The sequence below is a fragment of the Acanthopagrus latus genome, chromosome 3, assembly GCF_904848185.1.
Source record: "Acanthopagrus latus isolate v.2019 chromosome 3, fAcaLat1.1, whole genome shotgun sequence".
Lineage (NCBI taxonomy): Eukaryota > Metazoa > Chordata > Actinopteri > Spariformes > Sparidae > Acanthopagrus > Acanthopagrus latus.
Window position 1 is genome coordinate 4,837,469 of NC_051041.1, and position 24,452 is coordinate 4,861,920.

The 24,452-nt window shown below is 41.3% G+C and overlaps 1 protein-coding gene across 2 annotated transcripts in view; it reads right to left on the reverse strand.

Annotated features, from left to right (window-relative positions):
• Positions 1-2,039: 2,039 nt before the first annotated feature.
• Positions 2,040-24,452, reverse strand: part of nudcd1 (NudC domain containing 1) — a 32,300-nt gene continuing 9,887 nt past the window's right edge. For both annotated transcript variants that reach the window (XM_037093434.1, XM_037093433.1), the window contains exons 6-10: positions 20,572-20,779; positions 15,539-15,683; positions 14,336-14,461; positions 6,204-6,363; positions 2,040-2,723 (exon numbers count right to left, since the gene is read on the reverse strand). In XM_037093434.1, coding sequence (XP_036949329.1) covers positions 2,434-2,723; positions 6,204-6,363; positions 14,336-14,461; positions 15,539-15,683; positions 20,572-20,779 — 929 coding nt within the window. In that variant the 3' untranslated portion in view covers positions 2,040-2,433. The remainder of the gene's footprint in view (positions 2,724-6,203; positions 6,364-14,335; positions 14,462-15,538; positions 15,684-20,571; positions 20,780-24,452) is intronic.

Here is a 24,452-nt window from a genome sequence, read left to right on the forward strand (position 1 = left end):
CGCCTTCAAGTAATCTATGGACGCCGGCCCTGCTAACAAAAACAAGCGGTGCAGCGCAATTCAATTGCACGCCAGTAATTAAACAAAAATGAGAGTAAAACAGGATTTTCCTGAGCAAAACAATGACAGAGTGAAGAGAAAAGGGTGATTACCCACAGTCTGCAGCGAGGCTTAGCAGAGGAAAACAAATCGCCTCAGAGGCAGCGACGACTCGGGGGAGCCGAGGACACAAATTGCAGATAGTCTCCACGAAATTGCCTTTCTTTAGTAAGACGATTGAATTGTAAAACCCAAACTGCCTTTGACTCGCTGAGGCACGGCTCCTTTGCTTGTTCCAGTTCACACAACACTGGCAATTTCAAGCTCGATCAATACATCGGTTTGAGCAGTTCTCCTTTAATTCCTGAGAATTTGCAAGTTGTTGTTTTTTCCAGACAGCAAACAGAAGCTGAAAGACTTCTGTTTACTGTTGCCTTCGGTCGAAAATGAAAAGACACAGATGGGAATCTATGTCCTGCAGGAGTCAGAGGTGATGTTGTGTCTGAGCCTCTCGCCTTTTCTGATTCTATCCTGCGATAACCTTCATCCCTGCGTCTCCCCAGCCTGTGTCTCTTTCACCGTGTTCTCATGATACAATCAAAGAAAAAATAGGAAAAGCAGGAAGTGGACTATATTTTTCTTCTTACACAAAAAGTCCATTAGCGTCCCTCTCGGGTCTTTTTTGTATTTCCTTGGTCAACTGGATGAGTGGGTTTCTTTGGGGTTTCTTAAAACGGGGAGAGGAAATGTCACCGCTGAACAAGCGAGGCAGAAACGGCGGCTCACTGGCAGGACTTCTGCTTCAGTATGACGACGTGAAAAATGGGGATTGACAGCAAACTTCAGTGTTTGATGCTGGAAGAAATGTCTAAACAAGAGCTTTCCTCCTTTACACCGTATATCCCAGGTTTCTGCTTTAATAGCTCAGAGAAACAACCCCGTCTCCGAGAGATTACCTCAGTGTATTACAAAAACATTTTCATATTTACATTGTGCTGAACAACTCAATAGAGAGGCGCCGTCACGCCTTACTGGCCGACCACCGCGGGACATATTTCAAAATAATTCTGTAATGCAGCTAATGGTGAGAGAAGAAACATTTTTGGGATCCCGCATGAACTGTGTCATAGATCACACATTCGACTTTTGTTGATTTAAAAGATGATTTTTTTTTTTCCAACTTAAGACATAAAACGAATTAAATATAAGGTCGTGAGAATACAGTTAATAAGACAACACAGCCAACAGTCACGCTAGTGTTGTCGCATGTTGAGCGAGATGATGTAGTTCTCTGAGCGCTTTAACACAAAACTAGATGATATTTTACTACATTTAAGACAAAAAGCAACTATCTTGACATTCAAAAGGATCTTCTGAATTGACAAACATCATTTGTGGAGTTCATGGCACAATAAACAGATACAAAAATGATCTGTGTCTGCAAAGTTTTGAGAAATAAAGTCGCTGCCTGACCTGCGTTCAAAGACAGCGTTTGCTCTCTGGTTGGGTTTGGGTAACAAACATCCCTCTGGCTCAGGTGAAGGAAAGACTGTGATTTGGGTTAAATGTTAATAAAAAACAAAATCCCACGCCTCAAGTCACTGCTGACTTTTTTTGAATCTAAAGAGACTGTGTTCTTTTCCTGACCTTTACCTTTAACACAGTGCTGCCAGTGCCCAAACACCATAAGAAGACTGAATAACGCTGTCATTGTGATTTCCTGTTGCACATATGTTGTGTATAGATATAATTTCTCAGAGACAGGGCTGCAAAGAAAAGGTGCTTAATATATTCCTAGCTTCAGACGTGCAGCATTTCTACTCTAACTGTCACCACCCCTAGAAAAATAAATAAATAAATGGGAGAGGACGAGATTGAATTTCTAGGCCTCTCGAGATTTTAGACTTCAAGTCCATCTGATCCGTCGGAGATTGAGGCTAATGCAACAGGAGCCAGTGAGATGTGTGAAACATGTTTATGGAAATTTATGGAAATGAATGTTCGCTTCTTTCATACTTTGACTTTAATGATTGTAAGATGAGCCGAGGAGAGGGATTTCCCCGGTGTAACAAAACACTACAACCACCCATCAGCCTTCAATCAGGCCGTCGTCCATCAGGAGGAATACACATAATCGTGTTTGCACATGAGATACTTCGGCATCATCAAACGCTTTTATTAGAATTTGTCTTTCTGAACATGCCTCCTTTTGTTCCGACCTTATAGACATTTAGCAACACTGAGGATGAAACATGAGGAGAACTTCACAGACATAACTCAGACATGAGGAGGTTTCTTTTTCCAGTCGGAGGAGACGACATATCTTCAGTTTGGAATGATCGCACTCAGCGGGTGGGACAGAGATCAAAATCTAAAGCTAACAGAGTCCCAAATCTAATTATTATTGACCTTTAGAACAAAGAGGTGACAGGAGGTCAGGATGTACAGTCTCTCATTGGTTGCTCGAAAGCCCAAGATTGGTTTATCTGAGTCCAGGCTGGCCACCTGTTGCTTGGCAACCTGCCCTATCTGACGACCCTGCTTCCTGTTGAAAAGAACGGTTTCCACTGGCGACGGCTGGCGGTAGATGAATGAGCGGCGGAGACACTCGCACAGGGAAGCGTAGGAGAAGTTTGGAGCGCAGGTCGCAAACTTTTTGTCCCGTTTGGAGGCCTGGACGTAGCCTGCGAACACAAAAAGGTCACATCAGAGAGGATTAGTCACACGGTAACACGCGTTTACAGTGACACAGTTTCCCTACAGCAGTTTGGGTATCAGGCCGTTCTCAGTGGAGCCAAAATGGCAGTAATGAGTGATTCAAGCAAACAGTCCAGTTCAACCCAGTAGCTCTGAAAAAATGACCTCTTGATTTATCTTCTGGGAAAAAATGGCTTCAACAGCGTTGCTTCTGCTCCAACAACACAGGGAACTTCCACTACATGGAACTTTTAATGATTTATTTGTTCTTCTTTAGCCCCACGTCGATGTTTCAGGCGAGCCACAAACATGGAGCTACAACGTTATAGACTGTTGATTGTTCAGAGCCGTCTGATCCTCTGCACTCTTTTGTATAATGGAAAACAAATTGAACCTTGAAATGAATTGTTAATATTAAAGTTTTTAAGTTGCAAAGATAAACAATGCCAAATAATTGCTGGTTCCGGTTCCCCAGATTGGTGGATTTGTACATTATATTCTGTTTTAATTGGATGGAAATTAAACATCTTTGAGTTTTCGACTGAAAGGCTTTTTAATCAGACAATAACAAACAAACCTCGTTCATCCACAGCACTGACGTACTGCAGTTCTTTTTTTCTGTTCCAGCTAGCAGAAAGGTATTTTAAAATTCCTTAAAGCGTACTCAACACGCTCAAGTTTTCTAAGGCAGAAGGTCACTTGATGCGATGACGACAGAGGAGGACAAAAGAGCTGACGGCGGCGGGCCGAGCTTTTTGTTTGGCCTCCACGGCTGCTGAAAAACACATTATCCTCCACTCTTATAATCTGATTAGCCACTTCCTGCTTGATGAGATTTCCCATCTGACACCGGCGTGTTTCAATAATAGAAGATGGGACATTTTCTCCACTGCTGCTTCACTTTGCCATTAAGACTAATACGATTATTTTACAAAACAACGTCGGAGATGCTCGACCAGCACAATCAATCCCAAAATTAAAAAAACGTTACTGAAATGCGTCATCTCAACTTTATATACTGGACACGGAAACCTGATGATTGTTTCAACCGTGTGGAACCTGTACTTTCAATTTCAGAATGCACAAACTTCGAATGGTCCATTAAATGCTGGTTTAATAGACCCTCACTCCTGTGCAAAGGGAATAATAATAACAGCGTCTTTTCTATCGCACCTTAACAAGCTTCATTTGGATGTTTTCATCCCAGTTTCTTCTGGGCCTCATCTGAATTCCCTTGGATCATTTCTGAAAATATCACCAGGGATCCGTCTGCACTCTCAAATTGGATAATGTGTTCCAGACAGAGATGGGCAGATTGATAAAGAGAGAGAAGAAAAAAAAAAAAAAAAGACAAATGACAACGCCGCACCTGTGAAAGTGGAAAATTGAAATAAAACTTGTTCCAGATGCCGTCGTTGAGGAGAGAGAGATGAGGAGATAAACTAAATGAAGACTGACTGCAAGAGACTAGCTAGCTGACGGTCTGAGTGTTTGATTTGCAATTTGGAGTTAAATCAACACAACAGTCTCGACACATCAGTCACTCAATGAGCCAAGAGGCACAGTATAATCCGGTTATCACCAAACGTTTCTATAACTCTTTAAAATGATTCACTTGCTGCGCCGAGTACAGAGACCTGTTGATGGTCCTGTTTTCAGACGATCTTTATGTATTTATTTTTGTCCTTGGCCACAAGCAGTGTCAATAAACTCTCTCTCGTCATTAACTGCAGTTTTATTGCAGCCATCTAAAAATGTTCTGTCATCTATCCGCAGCAGCGCTGGAGGCACGGCGAGCAGCGTGACAGCGGATGTAAACAAAGTTAATTGCTGCGAGAATGAATTATTCAGCTCGACTCGCTATGATTCATCAAAAATGGAAATTAAGGCAGGCTTCTGCAGAGAACGCTGGTTACACCTTCAAACCACTCCCACATACTGTATCTGACAGGAACCCTGTGGGCTGTTTGGCCACTAGGGGCACCGTAGAGTTACGTTTCATGTCCCAGTCAGGATTTTAGGTCCCTGAAAACTGACCTGTTGACCTCTTCGCAGCTGAAGACATTCAAAACATTCAGTGTTCATGTCTGGACTAGGGGCCGATTGATGTGGCTTTTTCAGGGCCGATAATTATTATTGTAAATCAACAAGATCAATAACTGATATTTGAAACTGATACTCATTTGCAGTAAATATTAAAATCTTAAATTCAAAATTTGGAACAAAGTTTACGTTTAAGTGCTGTTCTTCAGTACAATTTTGTGGTGCTCTATTTTAGTATTTCCTTTTTCTGCTTCTTTATAGTTCCTCTCCACTACGTTTATATGATGAATTCAGTTACTAGTTATTTTGCAGATTCAGATTTTTATTATAGCCAAGATTGCACATTTTTAAATGTGTTAATTTTATCTGCAATCTAACAGAAAAATCACAGATAATCAGAAAAGTAGTTTTGGCCCTGATAATCAGCCAGACCAGACGGGCAGAAACAGACTCTTTCTTTGGGGAAAAAATGGCGAATACACTTATGTTCCCTTCCTCGGTGTGACTTATCCACCCTGTGACGCCAAGCTTGAGGCTTTTAAACAGCAGTCCACCAATCAATGGGTGATGTCACTGTGAGTTAACTCATGACACGTTCTCATACTCGACAAGGATGTTCACTGAGAGTGTGAAGGTGATGCAACGCACATTTGTTTCCAACTACAGAAATCTTGTCAAGGTCTGCCAAGTGTTTACCTGTGTGACTCATGCTTCAAACTCTTTTGCGGCATCTTACAGCAATGAAATGAAAATACAAAATACAAACGTTTTTCACAGTCCTAGCTGTGTGCAAAGGTTAGCAGCGGACGAGGCTGTAGAAGAATGCTTTTTGTTCTGCTTCTGCTGCAAACAGCAGATCAGCTGAGTGTCAGAGTGGAGGATGTGGTAGAAGAAAGTGAGAAATACTGAACTTTTCAATTCTACCACGGCAAAGGTTACGTCAAATTTAACCCCTTGTAGCACAGATGATACCCTAAAATTTCAAATAAAACGCGACAATATCTCAAGTCAGACTTCAGAGGATGAACGAAAATAAATGCAAACATTAAAAACATTTCATGCTTTACGAGGTATTTCGTGCACTCAACATGGTGGATCTCAGGGCACTACAGTGTGTTATGATGGAAACATTAATAAACTAGAGACTGCAGAGTAACATAATATGACTCACAGCTTAATCACAGTGTTTTTTGATGTAGGTATAGTACAGTGACGCAAAGCCAACTGTTGGTAATCTGTGATGTCCTCGCTTCTTCATGCTGCCACCTCCTAAACTTCACAGATGAGTCACACACACACACACACACACCATGCCTAACATACTACAAGACACATTTCTGCGGGTTTATGGGAGATACTGATACAGATTCCTATGGCGAATTTGGAAAGAATCAGGAAAAAGGTGGTTTTGATGAAGACCTTACCCAGGGCGTTGAATGTGGCGATGTGCTCCCACATGTTGCTGGGCTGGTCGGGACGAGGCTGCCACACCAGAGCGTCCACGTCATGTCTGAGGCAGAGACACGGCATATCGGACGGGTTCACGTCAACCGTGAACAGGTACTGATGGCTGCCCAGATTAACCTGGAGGAAAAAGGTGTAGGTGTGAATTACAGTTGGTGCATTTCTTAAGTCTGTCAGCCGTCATATTCTACCGTATAATTAATAAGTATTCTGTCAGCTTATTCCTCTGTGACCGAAGGTGACGGACAGTTTAACCACCTTGAGGGTAAAAACTGCGACTTTCCTTTGCAGCTGCTCAGCCGTGTGAAACCTTGAATTACAGTCAGTACTGCTGCCATTATTCTTCAATCTTAGCCTGCGTTGATCAGGCTGATTTATCTGTGATTGCTCAAATAAAGTACCAAACAATAGACCTCAAACCCAGTGGACTAAACAACATGTCAATCAGAGGAGAACATCATGAATTTCACAGGGACTTAATCCAAAATGCAAATTGGTGAAAGTTTTTCAGTGACATGTCATGACTGACAGGACGGATTGTTTTTCTGATTTATTGTGCCGACAAACACCAAGCTCTGTTTTTCATAGAATGTCATCAGTTCTTCCTTCCTTTCTTTCCGTTTTTCCTGACTACCTTCATTTCCCACTTATTTCTTTCTTTCGTTTATATCCTTTGTTCTTTTCTACTTTACTTTTGGTCCTTCTTTCTTTTTTTCTTTCTTTCCTTATTTCCTTCAATTTTCAATTTTCTTTCTTTCCTCATTTCTTTCTCTTTCTTTAATTTTTATATTTTCTTTCTTTCGTTCTTTCTTTCATTTGTCTATTTTCTTTCTTTCATTCTCTCTTTCTCTTCTTTCTTTCTTTCTTTCTTCTGCTCTTTCCTTCCTTCCTTCCTATTTTTCTTTAATAAGTTTTGTAAATACGTTTCAGTTTGTTCATCTCATATTTTTGTCCCGTGGATGAAGGGAATTCGTACTTCAATTTCTTCCCACATGGTTAACAAAATCAATGAATACAGAGCCTGATATTACTGTTAGTGGCAGATCTTCACCTTTAATGGCCATCACAGGTAAAGAGCCATACTGTATAGTGTTTGATACCAGCGTACAAAATCAATGCATTCGCCTCACATTCACCTCACTCTGATGAAAGTGCTTGACGTAATTGCATGTGTGGGGTTTCGGCGCTCCTCTCGTCTGACTCCATTTGTTTTGGACAGAAAATGGCCGCTGCTGTGACATAATCGCTCCTCGACATCCGACTGTTCACGTTGATCCTTCGCTCGGTGTCAACACACATCCTACGAATCCAACTGCCAACACGTCTCAGAGGCTGTCAGGCAGAGCTGTCCTCCCCATCTCAATACACACTTGACAGGCATTGAAAATCCAGCATAAACCAGCACATATGTTGGTGGTTGATGGTTGCACATAATGACAAGACTTTTAGCAAGCCATCACTCCTCCACTCCAGAACTCATTTTCTTGCCACTTGTGTTGTGTTGAGGCCGTAGTTCGCTCGAGCTTCAGTCGACTGACAAGGACGACAGTGAAGGGTCCAGATTTGTGAGTAATAAGAGCCAACAACAAAAAACATTACTTGAAATCAGAGGATTTTTATCTGTCATGGACTGCAGAGTGTGACGAGGTTTTACTGAACGTCAAAACCTGCTGCAATGCGGTGATTTCGGTGCTTAGTTTCCTACTAATCCATCAGTGAAATCAGCTAATGTTCAGACGGTGAATAAACTGTCCGTGTCACACAGCTGCAAAATTGAGCGCTGTGTATTATTTTCTATTTCCCATCACTCTAAAGGCCAAACTTTGATTTGCTTTTCAGGATTAGTGATCACAGGGTCACTTCAGACAAATGACAATGATAAAATGTATACATATAATATACATCTATTATCCTCTGGTGGATCCACAGACCTCCAGGACTTGTCCATCAACTCAAATTTAATCATTTGATTATCGATTTTTCATTCTTGCTTCTCAAATCTGAATATTTTCTTTCATAAAATAGTCCTCTGAGATAGTAAACTCTGTATTTTGGGGGGTTTTGGACTGACAGCAGAGAGTGAAAAGTATTTTTCCTGGTATTTGAAGGACACACTATTCAGACAGTAAGATGCACCTACACAGTTCGGTTCACAGAAGATAGAATTGAAGTTTTTTTTCTTCTGAACTGTGTATTTTAAGAAAGCTGTGATGGAGCTGTGATGGCTTTTTTTTTACAAATACAAATAGAAACATTTCCACTTAAATTGTGACTCGTGTCTCATATGAATCTCTCTCTGTTGGCCCCACTATGAACACAGAAAAAAGCCAAACGTTGCAGATTTAAAAAGAACGTGCAAAAGCCGATGAATTAATCCTCATCTTGGGAGTTTCCACAGACAGTTTAACACTAAATATCCAAAATAAGTCTTCTGCCTCTGGTGCAGTGAATGAAAGAATGAAAGCACTGACACAGAAATGTGGCTTAATGACTTGACACTCACCAATTGTAACCAAAAGATGAAATCTAGGGTGTAAGATTTCATACTTTTAGAGGATCTTGTTACTTCTCTGTCAACATCTGACACCTGGAACATAATAACAATCTTAGCTCTTACTCGTGGACGCTGGGAGCGAGGGGGTGTTGACATTTCCTCGGGTATTACGGTGACTGTTTGATAAAGATATTTGGAAACTGGAAACTAATCATTTTTGGCAGCCGACTCAACCCTCTGCCACCTTCATTGAGAATCACATTACACCAGAAAAACAAAACTGGATCCTCAAACTCGTGCAAAATACTTTGTAAGATCGATCTGCTCTCCCTCTCAAAGTCAGTTACTAAGTGTTGTTATTGTATGACTCAAATAGTTTCTTCACCTACACTTGGCCAGGGTCGTTCAAAGTTCCCTCTGACATTCTGTGGCCTGTTAATGGTCACAGTCTAAAAAAGAAAAAATCCAATTACGAGGCTTTTACACCTTACACTTCTGGCCTGCTTCTTTCTACTGTAGATGGTTCAGGTGCCTCACGAACCAGGTTACTCAGAAGTGTCAAAACCTCGATGAAAAATGCATCAAAGCCAAACTTACAACAAGATAAACGTAAAAGAAATGTTTATTCTACTTTTTTCCTTGCAAAGCCAATACTGAATAAGGAAAAGGTGTTTAACAGCCAGCGACGGAACAAAGCTTCAGATTAACCTCCAGAAGATAAATTCCTGCTAATTCCTCGGCTACCTGTGAAACTGAGATACGCTATTCAAAATAGAGAGCGACAAAATACAGAAAAGGTGCGCTCAGCTCTCTGACGAACAAGGGATTCTTATTAAAGGCTGTGAGTGCTGTCGATTGTGCCGTCGTCCCAGTTAACATCATTAAAAAAAAAAAAACTCAGTGATTTGTAAAAGGAGGGCTTGTACAGCATGTAAAGAAGATACAGCATATAATTTATATTAATCTGAAAGCTTCATTCTTGGTCTTAACAACAGCAGCTTTACACACACTGTCTCATTTCTTTGTTGTTTCTGAAGCTTCCAAGCTCAAGAACGAACCCACAGGATCAATATACAGTACACTCACTATACAAATCCCTTTGTTTATACTACATACTGTGTTCTCTTGTCTTTTGATTTACATTGATTGATGCACTCAGTATAAATTGCAGCAAATGGACTCTATATGGGCAAGTATTCAGAATAAATTACTGGTATCTGCTCTTGGTCTGACAATAAAGAAAAAGAAGCTGTGCAGTGAATACGCTTCCTTTTATCAAAGGGTTTAGATGCTTTATAGATGAAGGACAGGAAGTGAGAGGTTGGCATTACAAAAGCAAAAGCAAATGCATCTGTACACTCAGGCCAGATGCCTGTAATAACAGCCGAAATGCCAACTGTCCGTCATCACCGTCAGCCCCTCCATCATGTTCTTCCTGCTGCCGCTCACTCGCCTTTACAGCCAGATGACTAATCGCTGTTGATTTAGATTTCCTCCTGCCCGAGACCGTGAACTTTGTCGTTATAATCCATCCACGTGTTTTACTCACTGTAAAGACACATGTTGCATCAAACAACAGTCAGCCACGCCGACATTTCTTATCAAGCAGTCTGATAGTAAATTAACTTTCCCTCACTGTGTCAGTCTCTTTGATAACAGATTTAATTAGTGCTTCTCCTTTGGATAAAAGGGGGGAGACACCAGATTAATTTACAGCTGGTTTAATTATGTATTTCAGATAGAAACTCCGTACATTCACTGTTTTAGGGGGGGAAGCTGTCTGCGCTCTGATATCGTAAGATGTCGACTGGCTTGTGGAGTCACACTTGTCCTGGTTGACGTTCCAACACTGTGAAAGAGACACATTTCACACCGTGTTTTCACTATCATTCAGAATGATTCAGTGAAACATGGGGTTTCACAAAAACTGCAAAAACAACAACAACAACAACAAAAAAAGAATCTTTGTTGAAATTCCAACATTTCTGCTTCAAGACAGCCACCGTCGTCCCTGTTCCTGAAAAGTCTGCTGTGCCTAGTTTTAAACAACGACCACCCTGTGGCTCTCGCCCACATCCTGATGAGGTGCTTTGAGAAACTGATTCTCCATCATATCAAGGGTACCATCCCTGCCAGCTTGGACCCTCACCAGTATGCTTTCAGAACCAACAGATTCACAAAGAACGCCGTCTCCACCACCCTTCACAATCTCCCCGAGGAAGCTGACTGAAAAACTCAGCACTCTGAGCTTGAGTACCACACTCTGGATAGTGGACTTCCTCACAAGCAGACTCGGATTGGCACTCACACTTCCTCTAAATTAGTGCTCAACATCTAAGCCCCCCAAGGATGTGTGCTCAGCCCCCTTCTTTTATTACTATACACTCATGACTGCACTCCCACACATCGGGAGAGCTTTATGAAGTATGTAGACGACTCCGCCACCTTCGGCCACATTATAAACAACAATGAGACTTCGTATCGAGAGGAAATCAGCAATCTTGCAGAGTGGTGCGCAGAGAATAATCCACTGCTCGACGTTAGCAAAATCAAGCCGCTGATTGTTGGTTTTAGATAAAAAGGAGGCAAAGACCCACACGTCCCTGTCTACGTCAGTGGAGCTGCCGGGAAAAGTTTAAGGATTACCAAAGTCATTAGGATTTAACCTCCGGGCCTGATGGAATTTCATGGGGGACAGAATGTTAATCTCAGGAGGAGGTAGAGTCCGGTTATCGTTAGGTTGGTGGCTGCATGTGAAAGTGTCCATGAGCAACATACGGACCCTGAATTCCTTGTGATAGCTGTTCCGATGGTTTGTGTAAACGGCTGAGCGTAGAACTGTGTTGGGTGCTGCGTCACCTTGCATGGCAGCCTTTGATATCAGTGTATGAATGTGCGTATGGATGGGTGAAGTGTTGTAAAAGTGCGTTGAGTGGTTGGTGGACTAGAGCTGTCTTATATAAATTCACCAACAGCATAACATGCACATTTGCACAGCATAAACTCACATCACATTCAAGTTATACCTGCATTTCCTGCTTTTCGTCACACAAAAACTATAAATGGATTACGGCTTGTTTTTCCGGAAAGTTAGTGATAATCAGGAATCTTTTTTTTTTTTTTTTTAATGTTTCATACACCATTTCCTAAATCTTCTTTTCGAAAGAAACCCAATAGCCAAAGCCTGCAGTAAATACAGCCCCTTTGTAAAAGGTATTACAGATCCGGTCAGTGGATATGACTCACAGCCTCCCTCTGGGGAAAAAGCATAAAAAACATTCTTCATCTTTTCAACTGGGATCGGAACCAAAGAGAAGCACATCGACAAAGGTGCCAAATTAATAGAAGGCGCCACAATTTTAAGCTGAAAGGTTTTTATACAAAAGGTCAGCATATGTCCTAGTGGGCAGGCGAGCGACTGGAGCATTAAGGCGGATACAATGAGGGTGGCAATTGGAAGAATAGGAAGGTAAGGCTTCCCGGATAAGATACAGATAAACACAGACAGACATCTACACACACACATGCACACACTTGTATACACTCACATGTTCACACACATGTGGAACAAACAGATCTAACAGACCCAACTGTCCTTCAAAAGGCTGATGGTACAGGTACGATTACAATCCGCCTCACTTAAGGGCAGCAGCTTCCCTGGCTGCACTGTTTGCAGAGTAAATGGAGGGAGAAACATTAAAGGGTATTCACATCGAGCCCTTCATCACTGCCTGGGCAGAAACACTGCGCCGTACATTCAATACGCATCATTAGCCTTTCATTAAATAATGAAAGGGTTTATTTCTGACTGTTTGGAGAGATTTTGTGATGGAGAGAACTCTTAATCATAAACACAGAGATTATTTTGTGCGAATGACACAGAGAAAGTGAAAGAGGAGCATCACTGATGAACATACACTAACAAACACAAATGAATAGAGCTTTGAATTAAAAAAAAGCCTTCAGTTATATTTCCAAAACACAGACTGAGGGTTGTTACAATTGCTTCATCAATATTTGCGTCACATAGTATTCAGTTTGGCTGTTTGTGCCATTATTATTGAAGCGTACATGTCACTTTCTAAACACACATATATGAATGCGTTCCTTCTATACATTCTACATTGTTTATAGCCTGCTTTCTCTGAATAAAACTGAACATGTGACTGCAGAGTGCAACATGTGAAGTGTGGTTCTCACGCTGGGAAAAATAATTATGCCAAAGGAAGGACATTCATGGCAACTGCTTTTTCTCCTCACACATCTCCTCTAGATCTACCTCAGGAAGCTATTACTATAATACAAGGTTGAAATTTCACTGTGCAGCCCTCCAGATTAAATGTTTGCAAATGCTCTTCCTGCCACAGCTTCTCCTGAAGGCTGCTGCTCTCAGTGGTTTACACAACTCACTTGGTATAAAAAAAGGATTACAGGAGGAGGAATATTTGGCATTTTAGCTCGCAAAGCCCTTATTAAAAAATGGAAAAGACGAGACATTTGCTACCTCGAGATTAAACAAAAAAATACAAAAAGCCAATTTAATCTCAAGCTCAAATCTTTCAGGATATCCTCTCTAGCTCCACCCTCTCACCCAAATATGGTCACTTCTGGCTCCGAAAAACCAAGATGGCGAGCAAATTAGCATGCCAACTTGACAGGACGTAGCTCAAAGCCTAAGTGGAGCCTCCAAGAGCTCCTAGCGTAGATTTAGACCCATGACAAACTCTTGTAAACACTCTCAACATAAATTAAAGATGGTAATTACTTATTGTTGGAGTATGCGCTGGGGAAAGACTGTAAACACGATAATAAATGCCAGCAAGTCCACAGTGATCTTTTTCTTAAGAGGCTGATGTTTACTGCAGCTGAAAAAGTCAAAGTATTTGATCAGAATATAATCAGAAATATCCATTTCAAGAAGCTGATAACGGGTCTTTTGATACAGAGCTTTTTTTTTATCAGATAGAATGAAACCATATCTTTGGAAACACATTAACAAGTCCACTTCAGAGTGACTCATCTGTGACATACAGGACAACCGAGAAACCTGGAAACAATAACGTGAAAAATGGAGTAAAGACGGAAACCTGACGCCACTTTGATGCGCCCGACCTTGTCAAAAACTTTGGTTGTTGATGGGAACCTGTGGCTTTTTAATTTCAGGTCAACCTTTCTAACCACTCCACACCCCTGCTAAGTGACACGTTGTACCCTGACAAATATGTTGTCAGAGTGAGCGTTTGTAAAAATAGATCCGGCTACAATAGTTCAGCTTCTTACTATGCGAGACACGAGGAGGGGTGATGGAAATGAAATGGGTGTGCCTGTTCCTTCTTCCCTGGGCCTTTGTGGAGCTCTCTGGTCAAGTGGCTTGTTGAGGGCCAAGGCCAGCGCAGGCTTGCTCGCTGGGGGCAAGGCCGAATAAAAACATGCTCTTATACTGGCAGTGAGCATCTGGTCGCCAGCAGTGCACTTGAGGGGAATGAAGTATGGATGGAGTCGACAGAAACGACCAGAAATGTTACAAATGAGGTCTCAGGCTTGTGAGAGTTTGGTGAATCGGCGTGTTTACTAGTGATTGGGAGAGGTGTTACTCACCACCTGAGTGGGCTTGAGTGATTCTCCATCAAAGTGTGTGAGGCTGAAGCTGTCTTCTGGGAACCCGTCACAATCCTCCAGCTCCTGAGAATTACAAGGGGGCTTGTCCTTGTCAGGGTTTCCGTTCTGGACAAAAAAACAAAAAGACACAGGCTTGGGTTACACTTGTTTTGCATTTATTAACATTTAAAAGGCTTGATTTGCACAGAGGGTCTCAAGAGGGCCCGGGTGATACTTATGAAGCTGCTGAAGTGAGGAACGGGCAAAAACATGCTGTCAAACATGAGACTGTGAGTGACTCTGAAGACTTGTGTGTGATGATGTGTACAAGACGTCAGGAAGAGGAGGCCTCAGAGCAGCTGAAGAGGGAAAGGACAAAGACGAGAGGCCTGAGAGGGAGGAGGGGGACGCTGAAAGCTCGACGCGTCGGCTTAAATAAGAAATGTTCAGCGGGTCATGAGAAAACCTGAGAAAACAAAGAGCTGTGCTTCATGAAAGTTTGATGTTGTGAGTAATATTTTCCAACACATACTTCTGACTGATTTAACAGTGAAGATATTTATCAACGGGGCCGGGCACTATGATAATATATACTGTGACAACTGCCAGGAACATTTCCATACTGTTCATCAAAAGACATTATTTATATTTCCAGGTGTACTGAGCCATTTCAAATCAGCTGGCAGGACCGTTTTACAGTAATGTTGTTTACAGGATGGTTGTTTTAATATGATAACATCTTGTTGGTCACTCAAATACAAAAACGAAAAAGGCAAAATCCAAAGTTGAAGAAACTCCCTCAAGGTGTTCTTGAGTTATCGGATGGACAACCCAAAGGCATAATGCTTCCGGTCATGGCTATCACCAGCGTGGAGGCTCAAAAATATAAATTTTCCTCCGGACACAGAAGGATAAATATTCATTTTCAACAGAAAAATGTGTTGAGTTGAATGCCACGAAACTTAGAGGACACATTCTTGTTTTTTCTTCAGAGTAGAAGTCCAGTGTCAAATATAGGCAGCTTATCACTGTGGGCACCATTGCCCTCCATACAGTATAAACATCGTTAAACTGCGACTATAATGTTGGAATTTGTCAAGTTTGGGATATTTTCATCCATGTTTGAACGATAGAAGAGATAAAAGAGACTGTCCAGGACACCGAGGATTTAAATTATCAGTATAATGTAGACAGCGAGCCTACCATGTCTTCAGAGGTGAGGTATGTCAGTCTCTCGTGGATGAGCGCAGCTTGCTCGTCGTTCATCACGTACTCCCCTCTCCTGTCACCCATCACCAGCTCCGGCCACATCGGTCCCTCACTGCGCTTCTGCAGAGTCACCTCCAGACTGAGGACACATTCATGAGCACAAACACGTTTCAAATACACATAAGCTCTGTGTCATTCAGAGAACTGAGTCTTTATACTATATTCAAACAATATGATTTCCATCAAAAATCAAGTTAATCCACTGGGTTTTGACGTCCTCAGATGGTGGAAGCATAACAGTCGACTTTGGTACTTATTCATAGATACCATTCACCTAAATAAGCCTCCTCCTGACAAGCGCCTCCTTTTTTCCTAAATGCCACTTGGCAAGCTGCTTCAAACAGCTAAAAGTCAAAAGCTCAGGTTCCACAATTTCAAAAAGTGTCAGAGAGCCTGATTTTTATGAACTACAGAGTGCACGCTGTACTTCTGAATGAGACTGATGCAATCAACCAGTAAACATCCAATCAGGAGCAGTCTAGTGGCCAAAAAAATCTGCTCTGATGAGAAAGGTCAGAGGAGAACTTGAAGAGTCACTTAGGCTGACGGTACCGTGGCCAGTCTGGTTCCGACACCAATTACGTTCCTCTGGGAGAAGAGTTTGAATTTGAGCAGCAGAATAAATCAAAGAAGAGACAGACAGAAGCAAAAGTAGCTGAAATGTCTTTACCTGACTGGTAAAAGCTTAACAATGTTAATCTGTGTTGATTAAGTACTTGAGTCCACTTGACAAGAAGGTATTGAGCTGATACATCAAATAACTGCTAAACATTATCTACCAATATCAGGGAGTATGAAATTAGTTTAACAAAAGGATGCACACCTTTTGAATTATTGCTTAAATCTTACATATATATTACAATGTGCTTGAAACTGAGTAGTTTAAGGGTTCTCAAATTTGAGCACTTGATGCTTTTGAATTGAATATTTGGGGATTTTGTATGATTTTTCAGACAAAATAAGGCACACGATGAAGTCACCTTACGCTCAAAGATATTATGATGGGCATATCTTTAATTCTGGGCTTTGTATTGGCTACAATCAAATCTTTTGGGGCATCTACGACAATTACATCCATAAAAATATTCTTATTTTTGTCACTTACAGGCAGAAGCAGTTCCTACAGAGATAGAGGTGACTTTGGAAAAAGATTCTTACTTCTTAAGGATTACGTGGCAGACAGTACAGCTGTGTTGAAGCTGCCAGCTGAGGCGATCTACTGGATCTATTTATTTACACACCAAGACCTGTATACATAAGGCGCAGGTTTAAAAATACCAAAATTTCCATTTAAATAGACTGAACAATACATTCACCGTACTTAGTTATGATATCAAATTAATGTGACCAGCAATCATTTCTATATGGCCATTATTAATTACTGACAATGACTATCTGCATAAACACTTTAGATTATATGCCATCAATAGACAGCAGCTGTGGAGACTGCATGATGTTATTCTGTCTTTCTAGAGAGGAAATTTATACACTCACTCCTGTGTCACTGGAGGGGGCACAATGAATTCAATACACGGACACACAAACCTAATCATCAACTCTCATTGTTTCAATAAATTATGCCGTTGACGCTCAGTTTTGGAATTGGAATCAATTTATTCAATATGAATACATTTGAATTAAATTAGAATAACATTTTCTTCCTTGTTGTACGTATGTGTGCATATGTGCTTTTTGCCCAGAGCGTTTTGTTTAACTCGCATCTTCCCGTGAACGTCAGGAAAGTTGTGAGTATATTCAGTCAAACTGCACCGGTTGCAGTTTTCCATTAAGAGGGGAAAGCAAAATAAAATACAGTGGTGTTGGTGACTTAACATGTTTTCTGGTACTGAATGTATCTTTGATGTCCAACACATTTTCTGTCCACTGAGTAGGATGAAAAGGCAGAATGTATATTTTACCATATCACAGTATACAGTATTACTGAATCTCTGTCTCCTCTATCTCCCTGTTTCCGTTTTCATCCACTTGTAAGGCACCAACTTCTGTTGCTATAAATGTAGTTCGCTTGCTTGTTAACAACTATTTTTGCTGTTACATAATCCAATCATTAACACTATCTCTGCTGGGCACCAAAGTCTTTTTCAAAGAAGTTGAAATCCAGACACATTGTTAATACAGTCAAGCCATGTAAAAGCATTGGCTGTCACACACTGATTGTCACGCTCATTTTCGGTTTTGACAACTGGTAAATGGATCAAAACAATTAAAATCATGTTGATGCGACATTTGTTGGGGTCTGGACCAAAAAACATGCTTTATTACACCTGGAGAACAAGATTTATAGGCCATGTCTGCAACGTCACAGTCCCAATTTATCTTTAACAGAAATGCGTAGCTAGGGAAAACTTTAATTTCGTCTGATATTTTTAAAGGCTTTTTAGTCAGTCACCTTCTGCTTCAACGTGACATGTTGCAGCTTACAATGCGAACATGAGCCTTCAGAAGCCTGTATCTCTGATTCCCTTTTGTACCGTTGCGTGCTACAAAACTGGTCTATATTTGGACAACAATAAGAAGATGTGAAAGAGACTCAACGGGCAGCTTCTTCATTCGGTTCAGGATGGTGCTCAGCTGTCTGCCTACAAAGAGCGAAGCCCAGTGGTATGGAAAAACACGCTCAGTGCGAACAATGGGAGCATTTACATTGTAAAAGGCCACCCTGATTCAGCCTGCGCCAAACATACATGCTTTTACGTCTTTGTATTTGTTTGGTTTACATAATGTCCTCTGTGAATTTATGGGATAACTCAATCAACACCCAGAATAGAGCCGTGAGTTTCTGAGACGGTCATGGCTTAAAACGGCACGTAGATGCATCCAGCAGACCGTCACAGTATGGAACCATCACCCACCAAATGTGAAGTGAAATTGAAATATGGTTGATAGATACGCAGATATAAGCTTAAAAAAAAAAAACTAAATGAAAATATCAATGGACCCTCGCAGAATTAACAGTCGTGTCCACCTCTCAGCTCCTCTTCTGAACAAGATTATCTTTAGATAATTCTCTCTGCACACAAGACACGGACAGACGCAGGCATGTTCTCTTACCCTCACACACACACACACACACACACACACACACACACACACACACACACACACACAGACACACGCACACCTTCAAACTCGAGGTTGACAGGAAAAATCACAAACAGGCTGTATAACATGTTTTTATACAGAATGGAGCATTGGAGGACTTGTATTGAAGAAGAGATGGAGAGCTGATAGAGACGCAGATGAAAGAGAGGGGATGTGACTCAACTCCTACTGATTACTGGATTAAAATATCCGGTGGTTATGAAAAGTTTTTTCTTTTTAAATCTTTTTTAACACTAAATCACAGAGGAAGCCATTCAAAATTAGAGAAGGAAATGGTCCTTCTCTACATCTCCACCTTTATCAGGTGTTCCAGCTGCAGTTCAACAAGCACAGACCTGCACGAGACATAGAAGTTGTTAATCAATCAAGACGCGACAAAAATCTAAGTATGAATGTCATGCACAGATGCTTTGTCGCTGCAGAGCCCAATGGCCCCTGCCACAGAGGTCAGATATTTTGCTCTCAATTCCTTTCAATGAAAAATGGTTTAAGGCACAATTGCTTCCCAGCTAACAAGGCTGCCGACAGCAATTCGAGTCACAGCAGTGGATTTTTTAAAGGACACCTGGGGATTTCCAGTCGTTGTTCTGGAGTGAAAAGTTGGTGTTTTAAGGAGACGTGCAGACATTTCCATTGTTTTTTTTTGTGGAGACCAAACCAACAATTTATATCAATGGCGCCATCTCCATTCATGATCGTGACCAACAAAAACAGGTACTTTAGGCCAAACCATGTTGTTTCTTTAAGTGTGTTTTGTGCCTTAACCTCAGCAGACATAAGCAAAGTGTTATGACAAAAGAGAAATAAAAACAAATGCACAGTTCCAACAAAAAGAAAAGTTTGACCTTATCTGAGCCGTACTGAGCTCAGCTCAGTCGGCTGAGACTGAGCTCAGCTTTATTCTTGTGATTGGCTCATCACTTCTGGTCCTGAATTGACCCCCAAGTGTAGAATTCAATCTTATTCAAGTCTGACATGTGAAGCTCTGCAAAGTCAGTCCAGTCTGAGAGCAGGGATGGTTCAGACTTCCTATCCAGGAAATGATGACTTTGTATTTTTGTTTAAGGAGGAGGGGATGCAGCTTGGCTATAGTGAGTGAAAGGGCAATAATAGGCAGTAAAGACGAAGGCTCAATCCCATTTCTAATTACCACTACCCTTGTTTTTTAGAGTGGCACCTTGCCAGTCACAACAGCGTTAGAAGTGTTAGTGGCTGACTCTGCCTCTTCAACAGAGGGCATGCCGTCAGTTTCAGAAGTTTCTCAAGGTTTCTCCCTTTACTGACCAACTATATCCCCAATCATGGCCAGCAGTAATCCTCCTCTATTGAAAACAGCCTGAGCGAGGCCCTGCCTTCTCCTTCTCAGTTGTCTGATGTTTGCCTGACGGCTTCACTCCCACAGCCTAGCTGCAGGAGTTTGTCCCAGTCTATAGGCAAGGTGAACTTTTCCACTGGTGTTGATTTAATGTGAAAAGTTTCTTGAATCGCTCTGGGTCGGGTTCATTTCCAGGAGCAAATATCTCTTAAGAGATCCAACAAGGACACTGCGACCAGCGTCACAGGGACATGCCACAAGGTGGCAATTCAAAGGGATATTACACAATATTCTAGCCACACACCATGTGATTCAGTGGTGTACAAAATAAGAAATCTTCAGTAAATTAACCCCTTTAAGGCAGATAATCACTTTTTTTCTGGAGAAATTCAGCCTCAGTGCTTTGCACAGTGTCAGAATAATATTCCTTTCATTTCAGAATTTGAAACCATGCATACAGTTCAACTTCAACTACATTTCTGTAAAATACTGAAATGAAAGAAACTTTGCACTTTTCCAGGATACAAACCTTTTGTCATTCTTGATGATCCAGGTGCTGGCCTCAGGGTCAACGGATGCATACAGCTGGCCTTCCAGTAAAGCAGCGAAACCCTGGACTCCAATGCTGATGTTGTCTGCCATCAGCCTGAACTGCACCTCCTCTTTGATGAAACCCTCAGGCATGCGCACGCACAACGTGATGTCCTCCGCTGTCTGCTGCCAAAAGTAAATGGGATCTGAATTCAAACAGGAGAGAAATGTATGGTGCTAAAGTTAATGACAATCCTGGGCCAGCTGTTACAGAGTCATACATAAAACATCTATTGCAGTGCTGAAATTGAAGGGAATTACTGTTGAATATTCAGTGACAATGCAGACGGGAGACTATTTAAAAAATGTATTATCATACCGCAGTGTGGGGGGGCTGTGAGGAGCTCACAGTGAAGCATTGAAATCAATTCTCCTGCACAATTTGACATTTTTATCTGCAGTGTTGTGCAGAAATATGCATTCAGATTCACTTTTTGTTAATTTTGTTGTGCTACTGGTCGTAGTCAGTAAACATTTGTTCGTAAAAGTACAAGAAGCCATTTTCCCTGACTGTTTATCTGCAAGTGAGAATGACACCTTAAAACCCTGCTAACAGATCTCAATTAAGTTTAGTGCAACGTTAGGCCATCGGCCAAGAAACACGTTAGCTGTTTTTGGGGTGGATCCAAGCCAGGTGCTGATTCATTATTTCTTAAAAGGGTTTCTCAATCTTGCCATGGTAATCAAGACTTTTTCTCATGACCTGCAGCTGATGCACACTGTATATCCCATGACTGTCTATCACCAATGTGTATAATATGTGTCTCAATCCGATCTAGATGCAGATAAATAACAGAAATGTTGTGACAGCAGCAGGATCAGTGTTTTACGGCACAAAACTGAATTGGCTCTCAACTACTTCCTCTGTAGACCTTTTTCACACAGATGACAGCCACATTTCCGCTTCTTCTTAACAAGGACAAAATCCGTTCTCACAAGTTTCCCACGTTGTTACGAAGCCAACTGTCTATTGCTTCTGACTCAGCACCTCCACTGGCCTGTTATCATTCAGTGCTCTGCAATCAAAGTATTTTTCCTAGTCGTCACTGACAACACCTGGAGTGGGTGGTACACTATAATGGCACACAAAGTAAGTTGTCACAGAAAGAGTTTGCCTCTGAATGTTGTGCGGATGCTGGGAACAGATGTACATCCTGAATGAAGTGAAGTCAGCAGGCCACGTTTGTTAAAAGCCTTGCTGGAAAATGTATGAACAGCGAGCCTCACGTCCTTCTTTAACTCCTGACTAACGGGCCACAGATGCTCGATAAAATGATACAATCATACACGGAGCAAACAGTCTCATCACAAATCTGATCGGAAACAACTTCCAGCCTTGTGCTTGAATCACATTTTTAGGAAGGACTCAGAGGTCGTTCACGGATAAATATATCTAAAATAAATCCTTCTTTTATCAACAAAGTCCTTTTCATCCATTGCTGATCAAAAATGAGATTCATACGTTATTTTCTTTCAGGACACAGTTTTCTCTTTTTTCCTTTTTTGCCTCAGGTGAAAGGTCTCGTGCTTCCTGTAACGTAGCTGCCAAGCACTGAAAAAGCAGCAGAACAGAGTGACATGATCGTTCAGCAATGCACTTCATCTCACCAGCCGGGAAACAGAATCCAATAGAGCTTGGTATTTTCTTTTAAAAAATAAATTAACCATTTAAATACGTACATGTTGCCTAGTTTTCTAAGGGTCTCTTGGATCTTCCTGACAAATTTCAACCCGATCCAATGAAAAATAAGCAATTGGTGAGGCTTAAAATACACAGAAAATACAGAATTCAGCTCTTTGCTCAAAAAATTCACAACTAATATTTGGAGGAAGCTTTAAGACCTAAGGTTTTTGTTTTTTTTTCCCCAAGAAAATTCATGACATCAATGCTGAAAGTCCTCGTGTTTTCTTGTCACAGCCTCAGCAAACATATGTGTGTTCCTGAAAACAGTTTAAACACAATAAGCCACAAATAGAAGAAATTAGAGATGCTTCAATCAATGCTGGTGTTGTAACTATGAGGGGAAAAAAATAACCCAAGCTGAATAATGTGATTTATACACAGACACACTTATATAACACTCCTATAGAGAGAACTGTGTGCCAGAACTGTCCTATACAACAGTCTGTGATTACTGGCAACGCCTGGGAACTGAAATTGGTCCAATTATGATGCTCCAAACCAACAGATCTGCTCCATATCTAACTGAGAAGTGAGGAACTGAGACATGTTCATTATCACCTTTTGTTGACGACTGAAGCCACAAAGAATCTAATGAGAAGGAGAGAAGTCAAGCTGCCAAATCCTCTGTTACTTTTCCCTTTCCTCCCCTCATCCCTCCAACTTCTCTGATGGCCAAACTGCCACACACACGCTTTATAAAGACAAAACACTGCATTTACGGCAAAAATGTAAACTTTGCCATGTATTTGCCATGACTTTTCCAACCAGCCTTTTGGATGGTTTCCCAATATATGTAGTATATTCATATAGCAGCTCAGGATACATGAATATGCACCTCTTTTTCTATCAGTGCACCATCATCTCTCCTGCCCCCTTTTCCTCTCTCATCGCTTACAATCCTGTTTGAAGATGGCCACTCTCTTGACATCTCATACACTTCCTCCACTCCAGAAGGAGAAAGATAGAGTGCTGATAAAAGGATCGGCTAAAAAGCTGCCATTATTCTGCTTCTGCACCAGCAACACACACACACACACACACACACACACACACACACACACACACACAGACTTGCCCTGTCTGGGTCACCTGAGGTTTTTCTTATCTTTAGAAAGAGAGGGTGGCTGTTTGCTTGTTTAGTGGTTGTGAGTGCAACTGAGTGCGAGAGCAGGAAAAGGAATAAAGACCAGTTGGATCGTTTGGTTCAGTTCAGACACTGAATGTTTGTGAATCTATGAAAGTCCAGTGTGAAAACCACTTTGATGATATGGTTATATGAAACATGAGAAACTGAAGTATCTGACAATTCAATCCATACGGAAGCCGATATGTAGAAAAACAACTCACTGTTTGCTGAACACATAAAGTGGCTAAATACAGCTTGACCAGCAAATCCAAGTCTCTGGAAGCCCCGAGATCCCAAATTAATGTGAAAATACTTTATTTAAACCCTTTTAAATGTTGTAATCTTCACTGTAGCTGCTAAGATTAAAAAAAGAAAAAAACCTTATTGCACGCCCCATCTCATTTTGGGATCTCTGTGCTTCAGGAGACTTGGATTACATCAGACAACCTGTACGGAGACATTTAACGTTTCAACCCCACTGACTTCAGTTGTTCAGGAGAATGCTGCAATGACGTTTTGTTGTGAAAGTCCAGGAATGTTTTCTGGAACTACGAACGTCCATCAGCATGAGGGTGAGCAGAAAATGATGAACTGTCATTGTTATGTGAACTTATCGTTTAATACCAGGGCTCGTGGAAGATTAGTTTGCTCCAAAGCTGCAACATCGCTACACCTTTGGTTTTGTACCCCGCTTCATGATTGCGAATGGTTAACAGAAATACAAACAACAGAGAATTCTGTCCGCTGTACCAGAACTGGTGCAGTCGGACCTTCTTCCAGCACTGTGGGTTATAATGAGAGGTGTATCAACCTTCCCATCCAGCTCTAGGCAAGGAAGGAAAGAAGTTCCTTCCTCCCAAAATGTCCAACCTTTAACTTATTTAATCTGCCAGTTTGATAATTGTTTAACAGCCATTTCACAGGGTTGTAAACCAACTATATTTTTTGTTCCGGTAATGTGAGAATGTGTTACTTTTCACACATTCTGGTTTTTTTCGCTGTTGGACAA